General features: G+C 33.5%; 2 protein-coding genes across 9 annotated transcripts; one reads left to right on the top strand and one right to left on the bottom strand.

The window, feature by feature from the left end:
• Positions 1–2,956: 2,956 nt before the first annotated feature.
• Positions 2,957–11,040, top strand: LOC145124180 (vacuolar protein sorting-associated protein 53 A-like). 3 transcript variants are annotated; one of them, XM_079059425.1, is made up of 25 exons: positions 2,957–3,175; positions 3,273–3,398; positions 4,012–4,106; positions 4,217–4,273; positions 4,389–4,539; positions 4,627–4,697; positions 4,857–4,981; positions 5,068–5,228; positions 5,318–5,459; positions 5,676–5,739; positions 5,830–6,036; positions 6,154–6,183; positions 6,940–7,044; positions 7,132–7,191; positions 7,357–7,434; positions 7,826–7,933; positions 8,018–8,083; positions 8,195–8,272; positions 8,660–8,796; positions 8,882–8,975; positions 9,085–9,162; positions 9,255–9,317; positions 10,128–10,205; positions 10,282–10,377; positions 10,576–11,040. In XM_079059425.1, the coding sequence occupies exons 2-25, from the start codon at positions 3,350–3,352 to the stop codon at positions 10,900–10,902; spliced, it is 2,520 nt and encodes an 839-aa protein (XP_078915551.1). In that variant the 5' UTR covers positions 2,957–3,175; positions 3,273–3,349; the 3' UTR covers positions 10,903–11,040. The 3 variants fall into 3 exon arrangements, with proteins under 3 accessions (XP_078915551.1, XP_078915553.1, XP_078915552.1); XM_079059427.1 differs by having other exon boundaries at positions 10,134–10,205; XM_079059426.1 differs by having other exon boundaries at positions 3,298–3,398.
• A 426-nt stretch (positions 11,041–11,466) lies between these two features.
• Positions 11,467–15,041, bottom strand: LOC145125015 (uncharacterized). Of its 6 annotated transcripts, none has more exons than XM_079060504.1 (11): positions 14,921–15,041; positions 14,364–14,486; positions 14,219–14,279; positions 14,004–14,074; positions 13,884–13,939; positions 13,622–13,666; positions 13,445–13,525; positions 12,669–12,736; positions 12,521–12,569; positions 12,299–12,447; positions 11,467–11,724 (listed from the first exon to the last, which is right to left on the bottom strand). In XM_079060504.1, exons 2-11 carry the CDS (start codon positions 14,473–14,475, stop codon positions 11,643–11,645), a joined length of 774 nt encoding a protein of 257 aa, XP_078916630.1. In that variant the 5' UTR covers positions 14,476–14,486; positions 14,921–15,041; the 3' UTR covers positions 11,467–11,642. The 6 variants fall into 6 exon arrangements, with proteins under 6 accessions (XP_078916630.1, XP_078916631.1, XP_078916629.1 ...); XM_079060505.1 differs by having other exon boundaries at positions 13,884–13,927; positions 14,733–15,032; XM_079060503.1 differs by having other exon boundaries at positions 14,733–15,032.
• Between the last annotated feature and the right edge of the window lie 3,504 nt (positions 15,042–18,545).

An 18,545-nucleotide genomic window follows, 5' to 3' on the forward strand; every position in this document is an offset into this window, starting at 1 on the left:
AACTTAAATTTTAGAAAACTGTTTTCTTTGTGAAAAATCTTTTAATCCCTCGGTTCGAGTCCAGACACCCCCGAGGGTGTGTCCGAATCCCTCAAACCAAGGCTTTGATACCAACTTGTAACATCCCAAATTTCGAAGCAAAAAATTTTCATTTTGAATTAAGTAATTCATAAAACAGTTCACCAAAACATTGTCAGTATTACATCAACTTATAAAAACCATAATGTCGTGTCCCAAAACCATATCATCAAAAGTAATGAAAATTAGAGTACAATCCCAGAAACTCGATGCGGAAACCATGTGTGTGTGATGCGCTGCTACACCGCCGGCTCCTTCCCCTTAGACGAAGAGGTACCTAAAACCAAAACCAAAACTGTAAGCACGAAGCTTAGTGAGTTCCCCCATCATACTCATACCAAAATAATACATGATCATCGGTATCTTTCAACCGGTAGCCAGGGACTATTTCACCCCTCCTACTGCTAGCACATAATAAGCACAATAAGCATAACAATCATAACCATATCAAGCACAGTAAGCATAACACATATCAAATCCCACATAATTATCACAAAGACAATCATCTAACCAGTACTCTTACTTATGGGCCGGCATTGTGGCCGTAGACCCACCCCTACTAGGAGAAGACTCACCTCAAAGTCGTGTAGTGTCCGAACTGTCCTCGACGTGAAAACCGACTCTCCTCGACTCCTCAATCCCTACATGACAACCCCATCCAAGTCATCAACTTGTACTGGCAACCCTAACCAGGGTCAACTCAAATCATGTCAAAGTCAACTTTGGTCAAAGTCAACATCCAGTTGACTTGACTCGCCGAGTTGGTATACCACCTCGTCGAGTCCATACTTCTCTGACCCAAACCAATCCTCGTCTCTACTCGTCGAGTCTAGCAAGAAATCGACGGGTTCTTCTTCAATCATACCATCGGGGCCATCTTCATACGACTCGCCGAGTTCGACCTTGAACTCGTCGAGTTCATCTCCCTCATAAGAATGTGTCCAGTCTATGACTCGCCGAGTTGTATGAACAACTCGTCGAGTCCATCTTCAAAGATTGGAAGATTGCCTTGGACTCGCCGAGTCTGCTCAAACACTCGTCGAGTCCCATGATTCCCAGGTCTATAATCTCGTCCATCTTTGTTGAGTCCTTCTCTAGACTCAACCAGACCCCCAAAACAGCAAGGGTTGGAGACCCACTATCCGACTCGTCGAGTACCAAGAACAACTAGCCGAGTCCACTAAAGTCCATGTCCATAAACTCGATTTCTGTCAAGCTCATCTCATCCAAAGGGTAGACCTGACCTCTTAGGGCTGATATAGCACGTAAAACCACGAACTTTACGTCCATGCATGGGTCTTTTAGCCCTAAAGGACTACAAATGATGTCTAAAAGATGCATGGGGCTCTCATGGCCATAAAGTTGGCACCTTTATGCCATGAGACCCCTTTAATGACCAAGATCTGAAGTCAATACTCCCTATACACTTCCCAACCCGAAAATGGCTTAGAAAGCCCTAAATATGCCCAAAATCCAAGCCCTAAAGATGTATAAACACATGGAAGATCAAGGCAAGAGCTTTTTACCTCAAATGAGCTGGAAATGGAACACAATCTCTGGATCTCCAAGCTCCAACTTGAACTCCCAAGATCCTTTCCCCTTCTCAAGCTTCACAATCCACCAAAATGCACCAAAATGGCCTTAGAATACTCAAACAAGGCTAGGGTTTCGATATGATGTAATCTGGGAGTATAAGGGACGATGGAGGCTGAGATAAGTTGTTTAAATAGGGTGCAAACCCTCAAATTTAGGGTTTCACTCAAACAACACACACTCCTCGAGTCGGTCTCCCGACTCGTCGGGTAGGCCACTTAAACTTCCCGCGAAACACGACTCTACTCGACGAGTTGGGCCGCCAACTCGTCGAGTCCCAGGGGAAATACATGAAATTCTTGCATTTAAATATGTACCAGGAATCGGGTGCTACACAATTATATATCTTCTAAATGCAAAAGTCGGTGGTCACTTTCTTTTCTTTTTCTCCCTTCAACTTTTTTTAATTTTCCATTCTCAGTCCCTATACTTTGAATTTATGTACATATCCCATCCCTTTATTTTGACAATGGACATTTCGTTCCCTATACTTTTCAAAATGATGTTTTTACCCTTAATTTATTTTACTTTTTAAAATGTCGCTTTCACCCCCTAAACTTTGAAATTTTTTGAATATAACTTTAATCCCCTCCATTCTACTTTGTTAAATGTAATTTTAAACCCTTCGAATTTTAAGTTTGTAAAATTTGTTAATTTATTTAAAAAAAACTAATTTAATATGCGTTATTTTTATGTATGTATCGGTATAAATTCGAGGTGGACCACGTTTTGACGTAGATTTAGAAAATTTTTCCGTTAATTTTTTTTTTGAAATTACTTGCTTTTTTATGTACATATTGGTATAAATTTCAGTTTGTCTTTGTTTCGACGTAATTGTTTTTTATGTTTTGGTGCTTCGAGTTTGTTTACGTTTTGATGTAAATATTTTTTACTTACTTTTAAACATTTTGCTTGACATGGATTTGTTCCCTGACTTTTATGTTTTGGCAACTTACGTCCTCCTAAGTTTTTATACATGGTTTTGGTCCCTGATTTTAGTGATTTTCGCAACTTAAGTCCTCCGAAGTTTCTATTTTTCTACTGAAAGGTTTCCTTTTTTAAATCCATTATTGCCGCCGCAACGCGCGGCGGATAAAATTCTAGTTATATACTAATAACATACTTATAAATTTTCGGCATACCTTAGTAAAAAACAAACGGAAGTCGTAAATTTGCGTTTTCAATGGTCATGAAGAAGTTGCATAAAACACAAGTACAAGTGTTAAATTCGCATAATTTAACAGTTTAGGGCTCTTTTTGAAACTTAGACGAGCACCGTCATTATAGGATTCTTGACTGAAGTGAATGAATGCAAGAAATAGTCAAAATCCTCTAAAAAAACCCCAAGTTAACTATCACCGTTACCGGCCACCGGGCGTCACCGTATTCCGCCGTTATTCTACCGTTATCCTCCTCATTCATCGGAGATTCAGAATATTTCGAGGGATTGGCTATACATATTTCCATAGAATTCGATGATCTACGGGCACCCCAGGCGAATTAGGTGATCCGGATCTCTATGTTTGTAATGTCTGATTGTGCTTGATGTTGCTCACAGTGATTAACACCTGATATGATGATTAATTTAGCTATTTCTTCAGTATGGAGTATTTTTGGTTTGATTAGGTATTGGCTATAAGAAGATTTGGAGGAGTGGTGAGCTTTCAGTAGAGAGAGAATGGAGAAGTCGAGTACTTTGGACTACATCAACCAGATGTTCCCTACAGGTCAGTTTATCTCACTTTCTCTGGATTCAAGATCAGATCATAGTGAGATACTATCTTCTTAAAAGTTCCGACAGCAGAGAACTACTGCTTATTGCACACCTAACAATTTTGTATTTTGATTGGATTATACTTTCTTATTAGTGCCCCTTTCATTTAGCAAGTAGACAGAAAAATTGATATCAATGATGGATGAACTAGATACTTGCCTACTCGGTGGCATGAATTGCACAGTTGAAGAGTAAAGCTGTTTATGCGGATGAAAACAGAACATGGAAGTCATCTTTGGTCTCAATTTAGACCTTGAGTGATTGTACTGCATATGTCTAGGAAAGAGTAATCAGTAATGTACATAAAAATAGTTAAGACTCCTTTAGGAGTTTAGAAATTATAAAAGTTGAATGCTTCATCATTTTGCAGGCACACCTACACCTACAAAGCAATGTCTATCATATAAAATTACTTGATGTCCAATTGTACAATAACCCCAAGTTACATATATATATATATATATATATATATATATATATATATATATATATGTTGATCTTTATGATGAATCTTCTTTTAGTAAGCTTTTCTCTTAGTTTCACATTATGGAACATTCACTATGCAGAAGCATCTTTATCGGGTGTGGAGCCACTGATGCAAAAAGTACACAATGAGATACGCGTTGTGGATACAGAAATTCTAGCTGCTGTCCGTCAACAGGTGATTATAATATCCCCCCTTCAAATGATTGTGTGATTTGGTAATGTAGTCATTCATTCATTGATTTGAGGGTAACTCAGCACTTTATTGATGAATATTGTTATATCCAGAGTAATTCAGGTACAAAGGCAAAGGAGGATTTGGCTGCAGCTACACGTGCTGTTCAGGTCTGTGTTGAATCTTGTTGTCAATTATGTCTCTTTTATACTAAAAATCAATAAACTTTTTTTTTTCCATGAATCAAACTCATTATGTTGCCTCTATTGCTATCATTAATTGCAGGAACTCATGTATAAAGTCAGAGAAATTAAAACCAAAGCTGAACAAAGTGAAACAATGGTTCAGGAAATATGTCGTGACATCAAAAAGCTGGATTTTGCAAAAAAACACATAACAACTACAATCACTGCCCTCCATCGTCTTAATATGCTTGGTCAGTCTTCTTTTTTTTTTTTGTTCAAAAAATATGTATGTTTTAAATATTGCATTAAAAAAATTATCCCTATTTTAACTATGACAGTGTCTGCCATCGAACAACTTCAAGTAATGGCTTCAAAACGACAATATAAAGAGGCTTCTGCACAGTTAGAGGTGTGTAAGATGTTTGTATATTGGTAGTTGTTAACAAGTTAATAACGAAAATATGTATTCAATGAAAGTTATAATATCCAAACACATTTAAATGATACAGCTAAGTTAAATTGTTTTCAATGAAGTGGTGTTTAATATACATGATTTTTCGTGTTTTAGGCTGTCAGCCAGTTATGTAGTCATTTTGATGGTTACAGAGATAACCCAAAGATCACTGAGCTAAGAGATAAGTTCAAGAACATCAAACAAATTCTCAAGTCTCATGTGTATTCTGATTTCTCCAGGTGTGTAAATTTGATGTTATTTTTATAACTTATTTTTATCTTGGCAAGTCTAATTTCCATTTTTACCCTTCTTTCTTTTATCCCAGCTTAGGTACGGGGAAAGAGACAGAGGAAAACAGTTTGTTGCAGCATTTAACAGATGCTTGTTTAGTTGTTGATGCACTTGAGCCATCAGTGAGGGAGGAGTTAGTGAAGAACTTTTGTGATAGGGAACTTATTTCTTATCAGCAGATATTTGAAGGAGCTGGTTTGTTTCTTATAACTACTTTCCAGATATAAAAAAAAAAAAAAAAAACTTATTTATTTCATTTCTAAAAAGTTGTTGCTTCTTCTCAGAGCTAGCAAAGTTGGATAAAACAGAGAGGAGATATGCTTGGGTGAAACGCCGTTTAAGAACAAATGAAGAGATATGGAAAATCTTTCCAACTTCATGGCATGTTGATTATCTGCTCTGTATCCAGTTCTGTAAATTGACCAGGTTCGTTATATTCCAGTTCCTTTGATAGATTCCATTCCTTTATAAAAAACATTCTACAAACCAAACGCCCCCTTACTACCTTATGTTATACCTGATATGAGATTGAAAAACCACCTTGCATGTTTGAGTTTGAAATGACACAAATCCTGGTAAATACTATTACTTTTCTGGATTAAATTCTCTACCCTACTCATGGGGCTAAATTGGTAATCTTAGGTCACAACTTGAGGACATACTTGAAAACCTGAAAGAGAAGCCAGATGTGGGAACACTACTGATGGTAATTTCTGAAGTAGTATTATTCGACCCTTATATTTATTTCCTTTTCTTTTTTTTTAAAAAAAAATTCGGGACTTTTTCATGTGTGTAGGCATTGCAACGGACAATAGAATTTGAGGAAGAGTTGGCAGAGAAATTTGGTGGTAGTGGTGGTACCAGAAATGTAACAAATGACTTTGAGGAAACAGATAAAGATAAAGCAGAAAGTAATAATAGTAATAATAATAATAATAATAATCAGATTGTACAAGACATTCGTAAGAAGTATGAGAAAAAGCTTGCTGCACATCAGGATGATGTAAGTGATGCTGATTGCTTCTTTAAGTTTATTTATATTTTATATTTATTTTAAAATTCCTGAAATCTTCTGCTTCTGGTTGGGGTAACTCATAACATATGAACTTTCTGTTGTCAGGATAAAGATTTAGCTGTGCCTGGAGCAGGGGTATGTTTTGACTTTTCCAATTGCAATTTCTTTATATGGCTTACATTTATATGTTTAGTTACAGAAAAAAAGAAAGACTCTTTTCTAGATTTGTTTAAGTGGCAGTTTTTTTTCCTCATCAATTGCTGTAGGGGTAAAGTGTTGTATAAGTAAAGACTGTTTCTTTTTTGGACTGAATGCACAGTCTAACTATATAAAAAGACCATTTTACCCTTCTGTCTAGAAATTATGCTGATTAATAATCGATTGTTTAATTAACAACCGTTATAAATTGAACTGTCAATTACTTGTTTTTCATTTTTGTCTTTATTTCATACCACGTGACTGGCTACATGAGTGTCCTCAACAATAATTTTAAATCCTAATAACTTGTTTCTATTTATTATCTTTAATAACAAGATAGATGATATTTGTAAAAGAAAAAAAAAGGAGAGTATAGACAAAGGGAGGTCTTAATGTATAAAGATACCCTATTCTCACTTTAACCCATTAAGCCTATCTGTTTATATTAAGTCAAAAAGAAACAACAGTATATATATGTCCAGATTAAGTTTTGTTCCCATTAGCTGAAAAACAAACAGCACATAAGACATCTATCCTTATTCTAGTGCGAATTATATAACCCATGATTATAATTTCCCTCTAAATATGTAGGCTAAGCACTAGGGTTTATATTGTATTTTATGCAATATATATTGTTCCAGTTAGAATTTTGATGGTAAGTATGACTTTGTTTCCATTGTTATGTTATGGCAGTTTAATTTTCGTGGAATCATATCATCTTGCTTTGAACCACACCTGATGGTATATGTGGATTTTGAAGAGAAGACACTTATGGACAATTTGGAGAAGCTTGTTCAGGTTTTCATCAGCCTTTATGTCAAATGACTTATTTGTCCTTGACTCTTATTTCCATAATATTATATGCATATATCTTTGATATTACAGGAAGAAACATGGGATATGGATGATGGAGGTCAGACCAATATTTTATCCAGTAGCATGCAGGTAACTTTTTCTAGCCAAACAGCTAGAAAATATTTACCAAAACAAAATAAAATCATATTTTGTGACATTTCCCACAATAAAGAATGTCTTCTATTACTTAACCTAATACAGTTTTTTTTTTTTTTTTTTTTTTTTTTTTTTTTTTTTTTTATATATATATAAAAGGTATTTTTGATTATCAGAAGGAGCTTGAAAAGGTGCTCAGCCTTGACTAAGAACCAAACTCTGCTAAACTTGTTCAAGGTTAGTTTTGGAATAAATTATTTGTATGTTCTTGTTCTTAATACACTGTCTACTACTACAATTGAGTAGACTTATAATAAGGTGAGTACTTCCATTGATTTGTTTATTATATCATCATACTCTTTTTTTTTTTTTTTTTTTTTTTTTTTCCAATTACAAGTTACAACAACATTGTACTTTGAAAAACCTATCTCCATATAGAAAGCAATTTTCACTACTATAATCGGGTAGAATTTTCAAAATATAATGCCCTGATAACTAAAATATATAAACAGATTTTTCAAAGCACAGTAGCTTGATAAGAAAAGTTGCTGAAAGTAGAATGGTGTAATAGAAAAAAGTGAAAGTAGGATGGTATTATTTATGATTGGTTGGTCAATTTGGGTGATAGGTGTTTCAAAGGGTTCTAAAAGCTTATGCTACAAAGTTATTCATGAAGTTGCCTAAAGGTGGCACAGGGATTGTTGCAGCTGCCACTGGGATGGATGGACATATTAAGGTATCTTCCACTTTACTTTCTGACCTTATTTTTAACTATTTTAATTCTTATTTTTTTAATGTAATGTGAATCTTATTAATGCAGACATCCGATAAAGACGAAAGGATGATATGCTATATTGTGAATACAGCAGAATATTGCCATAAAACGGTTAGCCTTTTGTTGTATTTGTTATGTGGCAATTTAAAAATAAAAAGGATACAACTGGTTTAGGTTTATTAGAAAGAGTTGGTTAATTTTTTAAGTTGATTGGTTTTACAGGCTGGTGAGTTGGCTGAGAATGTCTCCAAAATTATAGATCCCCAATTGGCCGATGGTGTAGACATGTCAGAAGTGGAGGTAAATACATATATCTTAGTTATTTTTGCATTTTTGGTCCCAAAACGTTTTCTCTTGCAGTTTTGATTCTTATATATGGTCCTTGTTGCGTTTTCAGTCCTTGTTCCAAGTAAATTGACTATGTAGGTCCCAAAAAATAGTCATTTTGATTTTGAATAGGAACCAAAAATGTTCAAAAACCTCAAATAAATTGTAAGAGAAACTTTTTGGGAACAAAAAGGTTATAAAAACCTCAAATGAAGACCAAAATCACAAGAGAAACTTCATTTTGGGATCAAAATTGAAAAAACCACCTATACCAAGGGGCCAAAAATGTATATATATATATATATATATATATATATATATATATTGTGTTTTGATTGATTACATGGTTTTATTATATAGGATGAATACTCGGCAGTTATAACAAAAGCATTAGTAACATTGGTGAATGGGTTGGAAACCAAATTTGACATTGAAATGGTTGCAATGACCACACGTGTCCCATGGGCTACACTCGAAAGCGTGGGCGACCAATCAGAGTAAGATTAGATGATTATATACATACATATATCAATCAAACTATGATTACCTACTTACTTTGCTACATACAAACATACAATACAGGTATGTGAATAACATAAAAATGATCCTTAATGGTAGCATCCCTGTACTTGGAACCCTTCTTTCTCCAGTTTACTTTCAGTTCTTTTTAGACAAGGTCAGTATTAATATTTAATAAATACCCTTCCTTCCTTCCTTCCTACCGTTTATAATTTATAATTTATAATTTAGGTGTATTCATATTGCTTTTGTGCTTTTTTGTGTAGCTTGCATCGTCTCTGGGCCCACGCTTCTATCTCAATATCTTCAAATGCAAGCAGATCTCAGAGACTGGAGCTCAACAAGTACATTGCTGTTTATTTTATTTTTTATTTTTTTAATATTAAAATGTAGAATAGCAACAGCTTACAGTTTGACATGCTTTAACTTTTTGCAGATGCTGTTAGATACTCAGGCTGTAAAGACGATACTTTTAGATATTCCATCCCTAGGAAAACAGGTAATAATTGTAACTACGTAACCTACTTTCATCATTTTTTTTTTTATTTTTTTTATTTTTTTTATCGATTTAACCATTCATTTTCTCTAGTCTAGTGATAAGGTAGGAAAAACATTTTCCCAGTTACCTACCTGGTTTTGACATAATGTACCTTCACCACTTTATTGATTAAGCCGTTCGACCATTTTCTTTGACTGATGATTAAACAAACCGTTATACATTTTTTTGCATCTTCAAAAAACCCATTTTTCCTTGTTACATGGTTTTCATTTTTGATATCAATAAGTATAAAATACAACCAACTTTCACAATTTTATCAATTATTAATATTATTATTATTATTATTATAGTAAAAGTAAATTACATTTTTGGTCCATTTTTTGCTATTTTGGTCCTTATTTGAGGTTTTTGTAATGTTTTGTTTTTGGTCTTTGTTCCAAGTACAACTACTATTTTTTGTTCCTAAGTATAGCTAAAAAGTTTCTGCAATTTTGGTCCCAAAAAGTTTCTTTTGCAATTTTGGTCCCTCAGTATAGCTGATTTTTGCAATTTTGGTCCCAAAAATATTGTCATTTTACTTGGAACAGGGGCCAAAACCTTAGACAAGGGCCAAATTAAAAAAAAACAAAAAATCAGCTCTGTTGAGGGGCTGAAACTGTAATTTACTCTGACCATTATTAATACAAAAAAGCACAATGTAGTTTTGGACTGAAACTGCAACATCATACATTAATCATGTCAGTCATAGTTTTATTTTACTAAAAAAATTCATTGGTTTGAATTTTGATTAAAAAATTCATTGGTCTGAAGCAACAGGCCTCAGGAGCTGCTGCTAGTTACTCCAAATTTGTGAGTCGTGAGATGAGCAAAGCCGAAGCACTTTTAAAGGTGAATTGAATTTAAATAATGTAGAACCATTTTTGTAATGAGAATATGTTGAGTTATGAGTTATTTTGTATTGTAGGTTATTCTGTCCCCGGTTGACTCGGTGGCAGATACATACAGTGCACTACTACCCGAGGGAACCCACTCTGAGTTTCAACGAATCCTAGACCTCAAGGTTACCTTCTAATCAATTTATAAGTGTCACATCATGTGTTTCTTTTTCTTTTCCTATTAACTCATGATGTCTGGATACATTACAATTACATGATGTTTAAAAAATATTTCTTGGGCTTGGGGATATATTTAACCAAGACACAGTTATAAAATAAATAAATTTGAGATTTAGTGTTGTCATTTAATTTTAATCGTACAGGGGCTGAAAAAAGCAGACCAACAAACAATATTAGAAGATTTCAGCAAACGTGGCTCCGGGATCCCAATTGCCACGTCAGCAGTCCAGATGGTCCCCGCCACAGCAGCGGGTCCTCCTCCTCCGGTGGCGGTGGCGGTGGCGGTGGTGAGTCAGCAAGGTGGTGGTTCTTCTTATGGTGCAGCAATGATATCAAGAGAAGATGTGCTGACAAGAGCAGCAGCACTGGGTAGAGGTGCCGCCACTACTGGTTTTAAACGCTTCCTTGCTCTCACTGAAGCCGCAAAAGACCGAACCGATGGTCCTTTCAGAAAACTCTTCAATGCATGACCATCACCAATTCACCATATCATAAATCCCTCTAAACTCCATGCATGTATTTTCTACCATATCATAACAATCATTGACATGTTTTTTTTTTTATTACTATTTTTGACATGATAATGAAAACTTACTTTTTATTTTTTATGTGTGGACTGGACTTTTTGTTAGGTTATATAAAATTTACCACATTTGGGTATGTTTTCATACAAGATATGAGATATACTCTTGCTTAAACAACGTTTTATGATTATTTTTGTTAGATTAACTTTTTTTCACTTGCAAGTTTTTAATTAAAATTGAATGTAGATCTTTACAGTTATTACAACAATCATCCAAAAATAACCCTTTCTCTCTCTATTGGAACCTATGCCTGTTTCTATGTCTATTGTCAATGTAACCTCTATATGTTTCACCGGTCTATTCATCTCCACGTAAAACTAAAATATATATACCGTATTGTACACTTGTTAAAAAAAACATCTTCTCATTGCCAATAAAACAAACAAAGCATGATCCAGGGATACAATTATTAAAAAATAAATGCTAAAACTGAAGTAAAATGATCATATCTGATTTGAAGCAAACATTCAACAACAATATCTTCTAAAAAAACAGAAGGAGAAAGTCAAAATTACATGTGCAGCATTATACTATCATAAATACATTGGACAAATCGAATGAGAATGAACCTAGGGGGAATTTTTCTAATTTCCTAAAATAAAAACACATGTTACTTTTGAAGCACACTATAGAACTTGACCATTGTTGATCTTCCTCAAAGTGTTGACATATGTATAACTAGAAAATGAAACAAAAAGCTTCCGAAACCTGAAAATACTAACTGGTATTAAACATCTAATAAATCCAATATCAACTTGGGAAATTTGACATCAAAAGTCAGAATGTTTTATTATTAATTTTTATTTTTTTAATATATGTGGGACTACACTACACAAATCGATCTTATACTCCGCTCGACATGAATTGGACTAAGACAGGAACCAATGTTAATGGATAGAGACTCTTTTTCGATCTCTTGTATGTGTAAGTATGTGTAAAAGACATGCATGCCCTCCTCATCCTCATCATTAAAAATAGCTCTAAAAAGCTTGTCTAGTACCATCATGCCACGTGTAACAAATGCGGGCAAGGCTGTATGGGACTGGGTGAGCTTTCTATAGGCTATTTTCGATGATGATTGATGAGGGCATTTTCGTCTTTTATACAAACAAGAGATCAAGAGTGAGTCCCTGACCTACCTGTTCCACCTTTTTGGGTGGGACAAAAAAACTGTAATTTTTGTTTCATCAACATCAGTCCCAGTTCAATACATGTCAAACGTAAGTACAACCTGTTCTGTTCTCTGTACTGACATTAAGGTGCAGATAATGATGACACATACCAAACCCATTGGCTGAGGTGCTGTGACATGGCAGCATAGCTTCTAAGTGGATGTTCATTTACCAAACAATGCATTTCTCCTTTCACACTCCAAAAAGACAACCATATATCAATGGGCCCACTGTACTTTCGTACTATGTTACTACTCACCTGAACAAAAAAAACATATCATGGAATGTAATCACTCATTCCATTCCATTCCAAATGGGAAAGAAGAACATACCAATTCCCATGCTTCAATGTATCGTTTTGAAGTATCAAGTATGAATCTTCTGATAAAAGAGAAAGAAAGCAATCAATTCCAAATTTTTTATTCTTAATATTTATCATGGAAAAATGAACTTTTTTTTTAATAAAATAAAGGGACTTACCGCACTCCTTGGTGTACATCACGGTGATTACAATGACCAGAAACACCATAATTATCAAAGGTAATAATCTGTAACAAATTAAAAGAAAATGAATTTCATAAAATCCTTTAATTTCTGTTGTGTCAGCTTTCTGTAAATTGTAATTACCTTTTATATCAATGCAACTGCATACTCTTTCAAAAGTAGTCCCCAATGACACATAAATGCAATTACAAACCTTCCAAATGGCTATAAAAGTATATAATTTAATAATATAACTTTTAATTTCATAAAATAATATATATATATATATATATATATATATATATTAAAATGGTAAACAGTGGCCAAGTTTTATAGTTTAATATTTATTATTTACACTATAACAATAAACATTACTACTTTTTACAAATTGGTAATTAAAATACACAATTTAACAATCAAAATATGTTTAAAATTTTAATCTATAATTCATAATTTTAGTTCAATCATAAACTATGTATTTTTAATATAGAATTTTTTTAGAATAATGATTTAACGTAATAAACTAATTTATTAATGTAAACTAATAATGGGACCCACATTGGTGATGTGGGGTTGCAACTTGCAAGTTGTGAAAGAGAGATTGGTACACCTGCTGACAAGTCACCTTGCAAGTCAATTTGAAATACTAACTAATGGCGATGCCATAATAGGCTTATAAAAGCAGCGTGAAGAAATTCCAAATATTTGTATCAAAATTGATAAAATTTTAAACTTAAAAGTCAAAATACAAAAAGGTAGAGATCAAATCTTACCATGTCAATTGCATGAGCAAAAATCTTCTTTTCCACAATCTTTGCTAGTTTATTACTATTCCATACTTTCCCAAAACCGTCCTAGTGAAAAAAAAAAATACAAATAGATATTATTTATAAACATAATAAATAAAAAACATACTAGGATTATTTTTTTCAGTAAAAAATATAATAAACCTGAAAATCTGGATGATCCAATGCTGTCACTTGTTGGAGAGGAAGCTGCATGATTAAATATTTAAATACTTTAACTGGAAGGAACAAAATGACAAAAGAATGGAATAGGCAAGGCATTCAATAATCATCTTCGGAATGTAATGAGTTTTCATATGAATTTTGTGTATTAAAAGTAAAAAGTATGCACATATTTAACTCTACTTTATACAGTAAATAACAAAAAAAATATTAACTCTTTATTTACAAAAAACAAATATATGACCTTAAGGATTGCAGAAGCCCTATAAAGCTCTTCCTTTCTAACATCTCCAATACCATCTGCAAATTGTTAGTAAATGAACGACCAAGTATAACTCAAACCTATAGCTATAAAGAATATTACCAGTTGACATGCACAATATGTGCACATTATGCCCTCTTGAAGTTAGCTGATTGATTGTTGGTGAAAAGAACCTGTGAAACCAATATTTCAATATCATACAATCAACAACATATTTCTATTGATTTGTTTACAAATTTCAAAGTATAATGTCCTAATAAGAAAAAAAAAATTGATAGAACAAATGTTATAATTGGGGTTCTAACGTTTAAGCATACATGGATTCATCATCAGGGTGTGCAATGACCAATAATACATTTTTCTTCTGAATAGATCCAGCTGATACATTCAGACAACAGATATAAACCAACATAACTACACAAAAAAATAAATGTTATGTCACAACTATTATGTATCACCAACCATTATTATTTAAGAAGGGAGATTGGTTTGGATAGAATGATGAATGGAGAATTTTGCAGAGAGAAGCCAACCATACAACAGCTACAGAAACAAATATCAGAAACCACTCCATCTACTATACTCCTACATTAAAAAGAAAATTACATATAAAATAATTTAAAAGGAATTGGAATCTGTCACAGGGATTGGAAACTGTCAAAGGAATTGGAATATGTCAAGCGATTTCAATTATATATATATATATATATATATATATATATATATATATATATATATATATATATTTCTGTTTGGCTTGTAACTCTTTTACAGTATTTGGAATGTAAGTAAGAACAAATAAACGTAAATGGACACAGTAAAAGAATTTACAAATTGCAAAGCCTTCATTAACACAGCGATTTCAAGCATGCTAGCATTCTAGACGGTTTGTAGTTCGGTGTAAAAACACTTGCTTGAAGCATTCAATATACCAGGGGTTTACGATGAAGCGCAGAGATAGATTTCAACACATTCACGTGGAGAGAGGGCAAATAGGAATAGGGACGAATTACAATTACCTGATGCGTGTGATTGCAAAAAGGAAGATGCGACAGGTGAAGAAGGAGGACGGCTTCGATGTTAACACCGGCGATAGTGAGGAAGTGGGCCACAGCCCACAGGTAATATCCGAACGTGTTAACCGTTTTTTTTTTTTTTTTTGGAAATTGAGTAATGTAACAAATATATATGAATTATTTGAAAAAAACAACAAATTTTTTTATATATATTTTAAAGTGATCATTTTGTTCAGGTAAACGATCTCTAAGATTCTAGAGTAGCTGTTCCGACTAGTTTTTATATATAGTTTATAAAATTTAATCTATTTTTGTGTTATGTGTTAATTTTTCTTTTTATATGGTTTTTGTGTTGTGTTAATTTTTCTATTTATTTATAATTGTATATGGTTTATAAAATCATCTTTTCAAGTTGAAACTTTGTCCGTGCAAGGCCCGGTTTTCAACTAAAATCTCCGATTTCATCAAAGAAAATCATTTTTAGAAACGAAGTGCTGCCCAAATTATCAATTTATCATTCGGTTATTTCACAGTGAGTTCAATATGAGGATAATTGTATGTTATGTGTTATATGTGCAATGTGCTTTCCGTGTTATTATGATAATGAGCTATACATTTGACCACGAAGTGAATAACTAAGCATCACTTGGGTATTGATATGTAGCCTTTGACCATGAAGTGAATGATTAAGCATCACTTTGGCATTGGCAGAAGGCTAGGTAGGGCTGAAAGACTGTAAATTTCTAGCAAAATGTTAATTCAGAAATCGTTTATTTTCTATGCCACATGGGCTAAAGTCTTATTGATGTATATCATGTTGAAATTGTCGTATTTCATTGATTGTAAATTTTTGAATCAGATTATTCGTTGATATGGAAAGCATGTCATGTGATACTCATCTGCATTTGTTGTTATTTGTCCCCCCTTTACTTCTGTCATATTGATATATATATATATATATATATATATATATATATATATATACATATATATATATATATATATATATATATATATATATATGACATAATGTTATATTGTAACTGTTATTGAACTCACTAAGTGTCACCGTTTATCCCTCTCAGTGTTTAATTATTGCAGGTGATAAGCATCCAGTATGGTTACGTACTGTTAGAAGATGTAGAATAGATAATATTATAGTTTTTGTATTTTGTGTATAAATTCCTGGGAAGTATTGTAATATACATAAAACTTTGTAAAAACTTCGTTAGTCGGTTTGTATCCAGTCTTTTGTAATAAGACCATATATGAAAAAAATATGTTTATGAATATGCATGTAGCATGTTTGGAGTAATAATGTAAAAGTTTAGAAAATGGGTTCTTTCACCTCTCAATGTTAATCTTGAGGGGGGGGGGGGTGATAAATATCAAATGATTTATGTCAAGATTAACATTATAAGAAATATTTATTATCAGGGTAAGAAATGTAATTTATGAGGATTTGGTTTGTGAGTAATTTCTTGTACATGGTGTGTTTTGTTGTTTTATGATTCTTCAGGCTTGCGGCTCACTATTTAGATTTCTGTATAAACATGCTGATTTGTCTTCGGGTATGGTTCAGGTTTTGAATCCGGGTTAAACCGGATTTGAACCGGATGTTGACCCAAAGTATATATGTTTGGCGTGCAACTGTGGATGATCATAATTTATTTTCACAACTTTGTATCGGTTTTACTTTGCTCTCGTTTCCTTTCACTCATCTTCTTCGTCTAGATTAGGGTTCTTCCCTGATTATTATTTTGAGTCAGTAATCAGAGTCTTAAATTCTTGTTTTCTGTTTGAGTTTGAGAGTTTATGTAGGTAAGGTTTCAGTTGTAAGTACATGAAAACCAACTGAATCTTATTTTCCTTTAATGAAAAGATATGTTGATGCTGTGATTATATGTTATTTGTGTTACTTTGAGTTTTTGAACACCTATCTCTCTTGCATTTATGGTTATAATATTTATCTAATAGATGTTGGTTCACTCATTCTCTCCAACAATCTTTCCAACGTACATAGGCAACCATCCATATCATAGCCCATCATGCCACCATCATCAATTAATTGTTGTAATTTTTCCACCATTGCCAATCCTCCATTCACCCTAGACTTAGACCTTTTTCTTGATCTGGTAAACACAGTGTAGCATTTAGTTGACTATCCCCTCCCCCCATCTACTACATCATTAGGTTGTGCAACAGGTTTCATCGAGTGCTTTAAATGTTCAAATCTCGGAGGACAACTAACTTCAATCAAATCTTCATTATTATCAGGTATATTTTCACTTTGAGTATTACCCATCTCATTATAATCAACTTTTTTACCAGATTTTTGTGATACATGGGTATTTTCAACAACATTTGACAACCTATCTATAAATTCATAATTATTCTCCAAACCTGTATTGTTCTGATCTACCATATTCATAGCATCATTTTGTTTTTGAGATTCTTTTACCACATCTTCATCTTCATAATAAGCCTCTTCATTATTCTCCATAAATTCTCCCTCTAAATCATCTTGATTTTGGTTTGTACTACTTATTTCCACATCATCGCGTATATCAGCTTTCCATATTCCTATTTCCTGGATTCTAACCTAGTACTCCTCACCTTTAATACAAACCATAACCATCTTTGAAATAATATGTTTTTGTTTTGTACTTACATAAAATCGAACACAACTAACCGCGACATCCTGATCATCCTCAAAAAAACATAAAATTTCCCCAGAAAGCCCCAATCCACTTGAATGCCGAGAACCCCATGCACACAGTGGTAGACCTTCTACTTCTAACCAGACCATTCTCTCCTCAACAACAGAGTTCTTCTTAAGTTGTGTTGTGTCTTTAAAGAATCCTTTAATTCTAATATTCGTTTGAAAAGCTTGGCATGCATCAATGTTCGGGAATTCAAGCCACACCCATAACCCACCAACATGACGGATTACCAACCCAGTAAAACCCTCATTCAAACATATTCTATATAAATTTTGCATGACATAAACTTCATGTACCTTGGTTAAAACTATTTTAGATGAGTCTTGCACAATTAACAAATCTTTATCCTCCAAAACTAGCTTCTTAGGTTCATTTACACTTTTACTCTCCTTCCCAGTCAAACCCTTACCAGCCGCCACTGATGCATACGAAGGTTTCTGGACACCTTCCTTAGTCAATTTACCCAACGCCTTGTTAAGTTGATCATGATATCCTAGTTTTGGTTTCTGGAACCTCACCACTGAGACAAAAAGATGGAAACTCCTAATCCATATATTCGACATTAATCTAGCCATACTATCATGATCCTCTACTCCAGTGAATCTAACAAATCCGAATCTCTTTCCTATTTTCGATTGCTTTCTTGCAATATAAGCATCTACAAATTTTCCAAACTTTGCACACACCTGCCATAAGCCTATTGAATCCAGTGTATTGGGAAAATTAGTGACATAGAATGTAGGCGCATTACGTTAAACCTTCTTTGCATAAGGATTGGTTATCAGCTTGCTAGTTTCTCCATGTATCCATTGACTTTTCACCATATTTTTTGAATTTGACGTTTGTTTCTTGCCTATCTTCCACATCCATCCATCTTCATTCGTAAATCGAAATCTTCCTTCCTC

The sequence above is a fragment of the Lactuca virosa genome, chromosome 7 (assembly GCF_052849685.1).
Source record: "Lactuca virosa cultivar CGN04683 chromosome 7, Lactuca_virosa_CGN04683_v6, whole genome shotgun sequence".
In the NCBI taxonomy this organism is placed as follows: Eukaryota; Viridiplantae; Streptophyta; class Magnoliopsida; order Asterales; family Asteraceae; genus Lactuca; species Lactuca virosa.

What these genes read in the sequence shown, in the direction of transcription:
- LOC145124180 (XM_079059425.1), top strand. Translation starts at nt 3,350, where the DNA reads ATGGAGAAGTCGAGTACTTTGGACTACATCAACCAGATGTTCCCTACA. An exon ending in TAGCTGCTGTCCGTCAACAG is followed by an intron (nt 4,107 to 4,216) that starts GTGATTATAATA and finishes TGTTATATCCAG; the next exon opens with AGTAATTCAGGTACAAAGGC. An exon ending in TAGCTGTGCCTGGAGCAGGG is followed by an intron (nt 6,184 to 6,939) that starts GTATGTTTTGAC and finishes ATGTTATGGCAG; the next exon opens with TTTAATTTTCGTGGAATCAT.
- LOC145125015 (XM_079060504.1), bottom strand. Translation starts at nt 14,475, where the DNA reads ATGGAGTGGTTTCTGATATTTGTTTCTGTAGCTGTTGTATGGTTGGCT. An exon ending in TTGCTCATGCAATTGACATG is followed by an intron (nt 12,737 to 13,444) that starts GTAAGATTTGAT and finishes AATTTGTTACAG; the next exon opens with ATTATTACCTTTGATAATTA. An exon ending in ACATTGAAGCATGGGAATTG is followed by an intron (nt 12,448 to 12,520) that starts GTATGTTCTTCT and finishes TTTTTTGTTCAG; the next exon opens with GTGAGTAGTAACATAGTACG.